The 12,646-nt window shown below is 40.3% G+C and overlaps 1 protein-coding gene across 1 annotated transcript in view; it reads right to left on the bottom strand.

Annotated features, from left to right (window-relative positions):
* Positions 1-424: 424 nt before the first annotated feature.
* The window catches only part of TET2 (tet methylcytosine dioxygenase 2), a gene marked incomplete at its 3' end in the record, with an annotated part of 16,845 nt that continues 4,623 nt past the window's right edge, over positions 425-12,646 (bottom strand). The window contains exons 2-7 of the mRNA XM_009077723.1: positions 11,470-11,560; positions 7,649-7,742; positions 6,356-6,564; positions 5,417-5,567; positions 3,163-3,252; positions 425-562 (exon numbers count right to left, since the gene is read on the bottom strand). Of these exons, the coding sequence (XP_009075971.1) occupies positions 425-562; positions 3,163-3,252; positions 5,417-5,567; positions 6,356-6,564; positions 7,649-7,742; positions 11,470-11,560 (773 nt within the window). The remainder of the gene's footprint in view (positions 563-3,162; positions 3,253-5,416; positions 5,568-6,355; positions 6,565-7,648; positions 7,743-11,469; positions 11,561-12,646) is intronic.

The following is a 12,646-nucleotide window of genomic DNA, read 5'->3' as shown; positions in this document are numbered from 1 at the left end:
CTTTCTGCTCATCCCAAGCAGGAATAAAATTCAAAACTCTCTTGGAAAGAAATTGTTTGCTTCCATTTTTATTTTATTAGAAGATACAATCCAAAGTTGTTAGGAAAAAAGTGTTTCAACGGGACAAATACAAACCATTTTGTGTCAGGAACACTGAAACAGGCATTTCAGCCCTGCTGGGACTTTGTTTCCATTGCCTCCACAGTTCCTCTTTCACCAATTCTGTATTAAACATTTCTTTAATACGCTGTCTCATTCATTTGAATGAAAAACTGTGAAGGGGGTAATAAGTTAGCTCAATTGCTGCTTAATGTTCCTTTTTTTCTAGCAATCTGCATTAAGCGAGTGTAAATTTAGACAGACAGGAGATAATAAGGAAAGACATGAGTGCAGGAGTAGGAGACTGTGGGCATCACAGGCTTACCAGTGTACTCCCATTCTGCATGTTGTGCAAGTCTCTGTGAGCATGAGCACAGAAGTCGAGGCAGGCAGTGACCCCAGAGAATGGACGACCCTCCTTTAGACCCAAGCGGCACTCGGGCGCTCTGTGCTCGTACTCGATCTGGAAAGAGATGACAACAGGTACCACTGCAGCTGAGCTGGACACTCTGGGACACTGGATTAGCAACAAACACTTGGCTGTGACAATGTGCAGGTCTCCCTAACAGCTTGGGGGTGACAACAAAGACATCTTGAAGGTAGATAAAATGAAGCAATTTGATGGCAGTTTTGTACCTGTGCTTCACTCCTTGTGGCTTTGTTCCCTGTTACCTTCTGTCTGTGGCCTGATGGTGAAATTAGCCAATACTACTTTTCCTTGCTTATTACTTTGATTTCCTGCCAGTAGTTCGTGTTTTCATGTGACAGATTCAGCACATGGTTTTCATGTCTGGCACTATGAGAGTGATACATTTGTGTAGAATGTAAGTATACCAAGCTATTAAGGGAAAATGGCTTTAGGAAACTTGTTTCAGAATGATTTCATGAAAAATAATAATTTGCCTTTTGATTTGTAATATTTTTGTGTGCTAAACATGTATTCATTACCTTAAGTACTAACTCCAACCCCTGACTAAAAAGTGAGAGAATTTAGTCAAGACACTACGTTGTACCTATGCACTCATCATCAAGGAGCTTTACAAAGAATTTGTAATGCAACATAAACCTTACACAGAAAGAAAAGATTTTGTAATGAAGGCTCAAGCCTTAGAAAAATTATGGTTTCATATTTTATTTACAAACTTAAAAATGAAATCACATTTGCAAAATGCTTTGCTAAAATTCATGAACCTTGCAAGTGAATGCAAAAAGTGTCTACACGTAATGGAATTTAATGGATCCCATTTCAAGTTAAGGTTAAAATAGAAGTTTTGTCAAGTGTTGATTCAAAATCACAAAAAATATGTCTAGTTTGCTCACAAGGATTTATTTTCTTAATTTGGAATATATGCTTCCCTGGAATTTGAAAACAGAAGCAGAACAAAACTTGAAATGTGTAAACTTCTCTGGAATTAAACATGAGTGGTCTGAAGTGCTAGACAGACTAGCTGTCTGACCAAAGTATACTGGTGTAACTGCTGTGATGTGCTGTTGTGTCCAGTTGGGAAAACAGACCCTTTCCAATTCTTGATTTTAACACATAAGCTGTCCAGATTTGGGTTAGAATAAATGTGGGAATTTGAAATTCCTTTTCAGGATTCAGAGTGGGATTGGTTTTAGGTCTTCCTGAGTTTAGATCCTTTTACAGTATCATACAAATTACAACTTGATAATCTCTCTTTAAAGCCACTGATGGTAGCTTGATCAGGGTTTCCCCACAAACACAAGGTCTGCATGAATCTCCTGAAATAGGCCAAACTATATACATGCCTATATGTTTATATTAAATAAGGCAAAATCTGAAACATGTAAAAGCATGTACTTTCAACAAATGTTGGGCAGTAAGTACCAAGCTTACATGGAGAATAGTTCTTTTGTGAACTTTTGTGGGAAAATAAAGCAGCCCAAGCAAAGAACCATTTTATTGTTCACCACCCCCTGACTTTTTCTTCTTCCTCTTCCTTTTTTCTCTTGCAGAATGTCTCTCAGCTATTTGGACAGATAACCACAGCTAGTGGGCACACAGCCACAGTTTTCTCCATAATGAGTCTCCAAATATTACCTGATCAGGTAGATGAAACTGGGTAAGTAAGTCTGTACTGAATCTGTTCACCCTGTCCAGCAATGTGCAGTAAAGGATTGAATTTTACAGCAAATAATAATAGACAGTTTTTTGTTAGTTTACTGTTTCAGTTGCAGTTGAAAATCTGTCTTGGGCTGTTCACTACAGCTCAATGCTGTCAACAGGAATAGGAGGATGATGCTGTAGTTTGCAGTGATGCTAATAGTTTGGAGACTCTAAGTTCTGTGAATGTTCATAGTGGTAGTGAACCTGAGCAATAAAATGAAGGCCAATACTTGTGTGTTTGTGAATGGTATGTTGTCAGATTTTGATGCAAATATCTGAAAGACATTTGGTTATGATGTGTAGACAAGAGCCATGCTGGGAACCTCATCCCAGCTTGGAATGTGCTAGAATCACCAAACAGCCAGTTCACAGCAAATACACGTGCACGATCCCCTCGTGCAAGGAGGCTGGTGAAGGCACTTGTGTGCATACACAGGGCCGAGTGTGTTCAGATATAAAACTTCACTTAAAAAGCATGTTTATAGTTGCTATTTTGGTGAAAACTGAATTCATTTGCCTCGAGAGCAGAACTGAAACTGTGGCATCAGGACTCAAGTGCAATAGGACCCGCGACCTTCTGGCACTGTTGCAAATTTCACAACACCTTCACAGCAGTTTTGCTAGTTTGGTTGGTAACTCTTGCTAAATCCAGAAATTTGTGTTTTAGAGCTGAAGAGTTCTGCTCAAGAGTGAAATAATTTTATTCTGTTGATGTAGGTTGAAAAGATTAGCTCTAGTGGACTAAATTCTGCTAGTTTTACTTGTGAAGCATTTTAAGTGGAATTGTTCATTTCCATTTGTCTTTACACTGACATCAAAGAAATGCTGTCACAAAATGTACATAATGGTTTGGTGCAAGGCTGAAACATTGGGAAGTGTGGTAAAAATCAGGTTATTTCCATGACTGCTCCAATTCCTTTTTCCCCCCAGCATACCTGGTTGTTATATGCATCGGGTGCAAGCTTCTTGTAGGTAGGTGCCATCAGGGTTGACAGATTCTGCAAATTGGATTCTAGTTTTTCTTCCTGTTAGGAGATGAAATAAGAGTTCAATGACATTTCCATACTGTGTATCTGGGATCTAAGAACTTAGGGTCTCTCCACAATTATGTCTACACTGATATTCATGTAAAGGCCATTACCATTCTTCTTTAGACAGTAACTGTTTTGAATCTTCTTTTAATTTTGTTGTCCCACAGCCTTCAAAGGAATGAAGCAGTTACAGCAGTATAATGGGATCCTTGCAAGAGACCATCACACACTGTAATCTAAATTTGCTTTATATTAAGAAGAATCACATTCTTCAACATGGAGATGTTTTAGATCCAAGTGTTATAATCCTCATTATTTTCCCTATTGGAGTTTTGGGAAAATAATACTCTTCAGAAAGCGTGAGAGAAATATCAGAATGGTCCACCAAGAAAATCTGGCTAATGTAAGGGTTTTGCACATTGCAATGACAGCACTTCAATACACTGAAATATCTTTATGTGCAGCTATTTAAAAATATTTAAATATTTCAGCCTTCAAAAACTTCCCAATTCTTAAGCAATGAAGAATCATGGATGTGTCTAGTAACTGGTGATATGGAGGTAGGAATGACCACACTTCTTTTCTTCTAGAAGGTGTACACTCTCAAAATAAAGGACTCTTTAAAAATTAAGTAATCTAGTAACATACTCCAGAGTTGTTTCTCATCCTCTCAGGATGAGAATTCCAAATTCAAAACCTTGCTTATATGAGACCCTTATTTTTAATTTCAAGTGAATAAAGAACAGTGGCATACTGGAGTGGTATACTTGGTTTTACAAGTTTTTGTATTTTAGGAGGCTGTGAAGAGCTGCAATTAACCTGTGGGTTTCAGAGAGACATGTTTGGTGCATTAAAATTTGTATCTCCTACTACAGGACTATATCCTAGTCTGAGACTCTAAAATGACATTATAAAATTGTCAAAAAATACCATGCTGTGACCTTGTGGCTTCTGCCAGAACTTGGAGCTTTTGATAGCCTGTAGGTTACCATTTGTTAGTGCATAGTTTTTATTATTAAGAATCCTATTTTTATTGTCTATAAACTGTGTGTGTGCTATGGAACCCAGCCCCTGGTCTGGACGCATGCTTTGGCTGCCCCCGACTTTGAGACCAAGACAGGAAGGTAAAACCATCTTTCCTGCCCAAATCTGACTTCCACAGCAAGTAAATCCAAGAATTCAAGTTGGAAGAGTGCCTTGGTAGGCTCTGGCCCAGCTTAGAAATCCAGTTTAGAAATGTAGGGAGTGTAGGATTGCAGGCTATGATAAAGAAGGCTTTGTGCCACAGCATGGTTGGAGGAGAGCTATCCTTAATTCTTGGGACTGTAGAAGAGCAGTGGGGAGGAAAATATGTATGTTAATTATGATAATATTCTAAACAGGGCACTCAGCACAGGCCATAGGACGCAGAAGTACCTGTCTCTCATCACATGATGAGAACGCTTGGATTTGTGTAAGACATCAGAATGCAGTGAAAGCTGTGGACCTATGCACCGGTAAACAAGCAAGAGACCAAATTTGCATGTGCTTGCCAAAAAAACAGACAGTGGAGCTTTACATGACCAGCTGGAGGTGTCCAGGAGTCACTGCAGTCATAACTTCAGAGGTATCATATGTCCAGACTAAGGTCAATGTTTATTACCCTGACTCGTTTTAAATGGTTTCCAGTTTGCTGTAACACAGAACCCAGTCTGGAAACGTTTAGCAGGGCAGGACTGTATGTAGAATGAGCCTTTCTATCCTCTTCTTCCCAGAGTTTCATCATGTTTGTCTCCACTGAACCAGCCTGCTCTGGTTCCCAGTTGCAGTGTTACGCGCCATTAGCTGGTAAACCTTCCACTCTGCCACTGGGGAATGCCCGACTGCAGGCCCAATACAGCCAGAATTATTCAGGCCATGCCCTCTCCTGTAATTGTGAAAGCCTGCAAACATGGTTTCAAGGCTCAGGGCTTTTACCAGCTGTCAGAATTTGGACAGTCAATTCAGCTGGCTCAGTGACTGGAATCAATCGATTTTGACTGGCAGTTATTTAATTACCCTCCATGTATGCCATTCAGGGAGGGCTCTGGCCCCTGCTCTCTCATACTGTATCTCTATTTACAGAGTGACAGAAAACATTTCCTTGCAAATGAGGCTCATTTTAGAAATGGACACCAACCTCTTTTGGGTCATCTCCCATCAGCTTAAACTTTCTTGGAATCTTGCTTCTGGCAAACTTACAACCATTGTAGTACATGCTCCAGGAGCAACCAAAGGAAAATGAAGCACCACAAGTTTCAGGGTCCAGCCCTTGACATGCACAAGTCCGTCTAAAAGATAAAAGAATATGGCTGTTAGCAGCAGGCAGGTCACCCTGAGGCACTCCTGCAGTGGACATCAATGTTCTGCCCAGTGTTCGAGGAAATCACTAGTATGGATCATCTTATATCAGTTAATAATGAAGAAATGAAAGAGGGAGGCATACCCATTCTAACAGAATTTATCAGAGTAAATAACTTCATGGTTACAAAGCAGGGTCTGTGGGATTTCTACCCTTCTGTGAGAAACTTGGCTTGGCTTGAAAGAGTACCGATGGTGCCTTGTTAGGTACTGCTATTCACAGCACCTGAGAGAGACACAGCAAGAATATGGGAGCCCTCTGACAGGGGCTAAGCAATAATTCCTGAAATATGACTCTACCCATGAAGCCAAAGTGACAAACAGTGATAGCTATGGTAGTTTTGGTGTAAATGTTCTTCTCTCTCAGAAAGGCATGGGAAAATGATATAGTGCAATTTCTTTAGATTGAGCCTAGCTTGTGTAGGCTCATAGCATGATCTCACTTTTATTTCAAGGTTGAGGTATCTCCTATTCTGGCCCCTGCTGCAGTCTCTGCCTTTAAATGTACTGAGATGCTTCACAACTCTGGAAGGAGGTATTTCTCCAATTTATAAGAGTGTTTACTTTGCTTTTCTTACAAGGTTTGTGGGTTTTGAAACCACCAGAAATAGCTGGGAAGGTTACATGTATTCCAGGGTAAGAGGATGAGCAGAGGTGCTGGGTCTGGGGCTGAAGATGTGGCTGCAGGTTTGGTGAGCACAGCCTTTGCTCCACTTACTCCTCGTTGAGGGCGCACCGCCGGTTCGTGAGTGTGCCGTACTTCCTCAGGGTGTCGGTGAGTTCGGAGTAGAGCTTATCAGCCAGGCTGGTTGGGATTCCCTCCCAGACCAGGATGAGAATCACGATCACAGCTGTCTCACACGTGTGACCTGCTCGCTCACGCACCAAGCAGAGTAGCTTTTCCTCCTGACTGCTTCTGCGGACTACCTGCATGCACAGCAACACACACCCCAGAGCCCCAACACAAACAGTGCATTTCTTAATATGGAGAGCAAGAGACTAGGAAACCTCAGCAACAGAGCGTGTGTGTAGGTTATTTCTACTTTTGTCTTCCTCTTTGTTTCTGGCAACTCAGTCCAGTTTTCTCATTTAGTGATATGGGCCAGGGATATGTTACATCCCCAAACCCTTTCTGTTTAATAAAGCTGACTCTAAGAGCCTAAGGCTGACTGATAGTATGGAAAGCCATGGTGGTGGAAACCAGCTTTGTAAAGGTATCCTCTCCTGAATCTGCTTTATGGTACAAGTAGCCCAGTTTGATTAGTGGGCAAAAGGAAGTGAGCAGTGAAGTGTCTCCCTACGCAGAGGTGGGTGGTTGATGTCTATGCTTAGGGCAGGAACCATGCAGGGAAATGACTGGACATAGGAGCTCTCTCCCCTCCCAAACTTCAGCAGCTAAATTTGTAATCAACCTCAGAGTTTTGTGATCTGCTTTTACTACATACAAACATTACAGTGATGAGAGGAAAACAGTAGATGTTGTTCAAATAAAACAGTGTCCTTACAGGAGCATAAGCACTGAGAAGCATTTCTGAAAAAAAGGGTGCAGTCTGGCATGCATAAAGACTATAATAATGTATCAGTTTTTCCTCATCCTGTCTTTGCCAGCAGATCCAAACCACTCTGTCATTTGCACCAAAGTACAAAAGTGTTTGCTAAGAGGGTGTTGTAACACCTCTCAAAGTGTGAGTGTATTTTAAAAACATCACAGTGGTGCACTTACGGGACTTACTTGTAAGCTAAAATTAAACAGCAATGAGAATGACTGGTGTTGTGAATCTTACATCTAACCTTCTTAGGTTTTCAGACCTTTAAGCCAAATTTTATTCTTGTTTTCTGTGCAACAAGTAAATGGAGTGTGGGAGATGGGTGGGAGCAGGCTACAGGTGCCCTGTAGTACTGCTGCTGTTAAGCTATTTTAAGTTTCACAGCGTCAGCTAACAGAAGGACATGTCACTGCTGTCAGCTTACATGAACCATCATGCTGGACTAGACTGTGTACATCACTTACCCATTTAGCAATTGGACAACCTTGGGAACTTTTGCCTTCTTTCCCAGTGTAGACAACCCTCTCAATCCTTATAGCTTTACCCTTCTGTCCAAATCTTAAACAAACAAAAATACATACAATAAGCAGATTCATTTGGTTCTGTGTGAACACTGAAAAGACGGAGCCACTCTGATCTTCGAAAAATAAACACTATGAATTACAGGGAAAGATGTACAGTGTGGTTTATCTTGCTGACTTTATTACAGCGGGGGGTTGATACACTAAGAGAGGCAAATGTCTTTAATATATCATGGATGGATAAAAATTATCAATATCCCATTAATATTCCCAAACCTTTTAACCATTTCTTTAGAGCATTTGTTATAGATGACATTTTGAAAAGCAGACTTTAATAAAAAAGAAAACAATTTTGGTAATGAATTTTATATTTTTCTTTCATTTCTGTTTTAAAGTTACTACTCTGAAATGTACATATTTAAATTGTCATGGAACAGCTGGCATGCAATAGTCACTCTATTAATTTCCTGTGCTTGTTTCAGGCTTAGAAACAGTTAAGTCAATTAATTTGCATCATATCTATTTTATTTACTTTATCATCCACTTGTTACTTATTTACTTCCACTGGACTTCTATACTCCTATTAGGATCACGAGTTGCCCTCGAATGATGCCATTTGTTTGTGTCTTTTTTTGACCAAGGTGGGCAAGCTCAGCTCTTGCCAAACCATTTAATCAAGGTGATTATGCTGTCAAGGCAGAATCAAGCTCTGTGTGCAAGTAGTGCCATTATCCAGAGCAAATGGGATTCACTTTCTATGTCCTCTGATGGACCAGGTGGAAATATGTGGCAAACACTAAGTGAAGCAAATCCTGAGTGAACAGAAAGTGCCAGAGTTGTTAAGCCATTACCAGGCACATTCTCTGGGAGGTGCCCACCAGCTGACCCCTGGAGCACACCAGGGCTCAGGTGAGGCCAAGCGATGGAAACCACCTTGGCTGCCTCGTTACAGACTGAGCTACCTCGTTGATTTGGCTGCATGTTGGGACTGAGCAAATTGCACTTCCATCACCAGTTCTTGAATTCTGCCAGTCTCAATGGTGTTACCTTTTTAATAGCCGAGTGTGGGGACTAAATCACAGTCTCCCTGTTCTTTGCCTGTTACCTATAGAGCAATCAAGATAGTTCCTTCCTGTTATGCAGCCATTTAATAATGCCTTGAGAACTTTTGAACTTTTCCCCTCTTGTTTTTACACTAAAATCTTGGGGACATATTTAAGGGTCAATATTTGTATTTAAACGTTTGTCCTGTAAAGGAAATGAAAAATGCTTATTTTTAGATGTGATCTCATTGTGAAGTTTCAGTGTCACAGGAAATTATACAAATAAAATCAAGTTGTACTACACATGTTCTGCAGGCAACTCTTAGGTCACTTTTTCCTGCTTAGGCTTGGATGTTAGTATTTATTTGTTTCTTTAACCACATAAAAAACCCATTTTTAAATCTTAACGCTTTCTATCAATTTGCTAATCTGGATTGCAGGACAACTATGTGGATGCCTCTATAGAGATATGTTGTACATTACACACTGGAAATGAAATGGACTTTGTCTCAAATCTTTTCAACTGTCACAAAGGAATTCGTGCCTGATGTTTGCCATGCTTGCCTTCAGGCCAAAGCTGATTGGCTTTAAAACTGGAGCAAAACTTACTGAGCATGAAGTAGGAACTGGGAGAAGGAAGAGGTAAAATGTATATATCCACCATGGATCCTGCCAGAAATTTGTTCTGTTATAACTAAAATATTAACTACAAGTCTAAATCAAAATCCTGGTTTGTTTAGCAGTGCTGGTACCTTAAAAGTGAATCCATATTCATGGGAAACCAGGTTAGAAGTGCTTCAGTTGTGATTAGTGTCCCCAGCCGCACACGTGTTTGAGAGTATCTTTACAGAGAAGGGGCTTTTTTTTTTTTTAACTTAGGCATACAAAATTAACTAATGAGCAGTTCTGGAATTCTTGTCAGGGAATTACACAGTTCATACCATATGAACAGCTGAAAACATTGTTCATATTCATGGGAAACCAGGTTAGAAGTGCTTCAGTTGTGATTAGTGTCCCCAGCCGCACACGTGTTTGAGAGTATCTTTACAGAGAAGGGGCTTTTTTTTTTTTTAACTTAGGCATACAAAATTAACTAATGAGCAGTTCTGGAATTCTTGTCAGGGAATTACACAGTTCATACCATATGAACAGCTGAAAACATTGTTCAAATGGCTCCTGTTCTGCTGAATTTTGAACCTGGCTGAGTAGATGCATATTATCTATAATCTCTCAGGATTTCCTTCTGCAAACATGAAATGAAATTAAATTAATTAAAAATATAAAAAAGGTGAGGTCAATATAAAGGTTGAAAAATGACATTCCAAAGTAAAGAAACGTAAAAAGCTTAATCTGTAATAATTGACATCATGACATAAATTACTTTCCTTTTATTTACTATTTGTAAATACTAAAGAATTAACCAGTCAATGGGAGCTCTGGAGATGACAAATTGTAAAAAGCTTCTCCAGAGGGTCAGTGTTCACTCTTCCTTCACAGGAAGAAGCTGTTTATGTAGCTTACATGAATTCAAGCTGTTCTCAAAGCTGAAAACAATTACTGGGGCAAGCTGTGCACAGGAGTCACAGGGAAGGAAGTGCTAGGAAAGAGAAAGGACCTTAGGACTTGGAGGTAATCTGAAGTGTTTAATATGCTGTAAGTGGCCCATGGTTGTGCAGTGATGATCATAAGCTAGTAGACCTTACTAAGATACAGTGCTCCTTAGCTCACACACAGCACTGAATAATGCTCACTTGCTTTTGGCTCTGCAGCTAGCTGGAGCTTCATTACAGTTCTGAGTCCAGTTTTTTTAAGGTACTAACAAATCGAATTCCCATCTGTCTCTGACTTACTGAAGAGCATTTTGTTTGCTTCTTTGTTTAGAGGGGAATTGAATTCCCAGATACCTCTAAAAATCTGGTCATTATAGTCTGCCCACCAAAAGCTAAAGTAATGCAGAATTTGCAGCACAGAAGTCATTTTTGTGACAGCTTTTAACTTAAAATGCCTTAGAAAGACTGGTGGGTTTTGTACTTACACATGCTTTTAAATAGCACAGATCATATATTCATTCTGTGCCTTTAAAAATTCCTAGTTTGGTTAGTGTTGATGTAATAAATAAATCTTGGGATGCAGCATAACAGGGGTTGTCCACAATCAAGATAAGACTGGGTTTGTGCAATACTCCAAGGAAGGAGGATGTTATTTCACAAAACTACTTATCAGTTCTTGGGCTGAAATCCTATCCAACAATTTTGTGGCACTCCTCTGGACACGACTGAGTTAGATTTAGCCCTTTAGGGCTGTATCACTTATTAAGTAATTTGACGAGGGGAAACTGAAGTCGAAGTTTGGTATTGTGTTCTTTATCCTTCTACGTTGGCATTCTTCTACCCAGAGGGAACACCAGCTCCACGCCTGCTTTTGCAGCCACTGCCAACCATCTTGCTTGGCAGGCTGGTGAATACTTGTTCCGGCCTGGGTTTGCTGGCATCTGTCTCAAAGTGTGCAGCCTGTGCCAGCCAGCAGACTATTAGCCCTGTCAAATATTGTGACTCTCTGGTGAATAGCACAGTGCGTCATGTTGGCAACACTGGAGTAGCTAAGCCTACAAGTAATTACTTGATTTGCAGTTGTTTATTTCTTTATGTGCAAAAGCTGGAAAAATTCTGACATCCACAAAAGGATAAACGTTAATCTGCTCTGTGCCTTTGCACTAATTACCTTTCTTCCATGATTTCTCTAATAGCTGCCACATTAGGACCGGCTCCTAGATGGGTATAGAAAGGACCTTCATCTTTTTCAATAATTTGCTCTGTTTAAAACAAAATAAAGGTTATTACTTCGCAGCTTAATTCTTGAATGCAAAATGTCACATTGAAAAGCTTACATCTAGCTTGTTAGAATACTACTGTGGGGGTGGGGTCAGAGTTTTCAAACACTCATGTCTAAAGTATGCCCATGCAACGTGTACAAAACATGCAAAGCACATGGCTGATCCTGCAAATAGCCGTGATACCGACTGTGTGCCTTTTGCTAGCACAAAGAGTTGTTTCACATCTCAGGCTCAACACTGAAATTCAAAAGGCATTTTCCTGTTATCAACAAACAATTGTTACTCTTTCTCCCACTTCCTTCTCTCCCAGTATCTAGAAAGGAGGATAAACGGGATAACAACGGTAAATATTGACATTAGTGAGCTGTACAGAACTTGTTTTTCAGCAGACCTGAACCTACACCTTGAGAAAGGGGCCAGTAAGAATTTCTGCCACCCACAGAAAGACTGTGAAGTGAAAAAAAACCCCAAGTTTGCTGATAGAAATCCTGCACAAGGCTTAGTGAAAATGCTTGTATGCTAAGAATGTGGCCTGGGTTTTCTGTGTGCAGGTAGAACCATGTCAGCAGTCACAACACATGCTACATGTTTGGTTTGACCCCAGGAGCAGGCTCCAGCAGGGAGAAAGAAATGGCCAGGCTTTTGGGGATGATGGAGCTGCTGACCTCATGCTTTAGGCTAGATGGGCTAGATGAGGTGACACAGCTCTTGTCATACAGCCTTCAGAAGCATGATGAAGTCAGGCTACAGACCTGAACGTGTCAGTGGGGGAATGGCTTAATTTAATCTTCCTAAGGACAAATGCTGATAGGAAAGAGCAGTATTGATTATGTTGTGGCAGCAGGTTCTTCAAAGATTACAGAGACTTAAGTTTCATGCTCTTTTATTTCCTAGAGTGTCTGCTAAGGCTGAAGAATTAAAATGCAAGTGGAAGTTAAGTTCTTTTGCTTAGTTAGCGGTTTCTGTATGAAAAAATAGTGAGGATAAGGAAATGATTGCCAGAAAAAAACATGCCCAACTATAACAATCCCATGCAGTGCTCCAGGCTGGGGACAGAGTGGCTGG

This window comes from Acanthisitta chloris, unplaced genomic scaffold (genome assembly GCF_000695815.1).
Source record: "Acanthisitta chloris isolate BGI_N310 unplaced genomic scaffold, ASM69581v1 scaffold35776, whole genome shotgun sequence".
Classification (NCBI taxonomy): Eukaryota; Metazoa; Chordata; class Aves; order Passeriformes; family Acanthisittidae; genus Acanthisitta; species Acanthisitta chloris.
The sequence above is the reverse complement of the archived record's forward strand: the minus strand, read 5'-3'. Positions and strand labels throughout refer to the sequence as shown.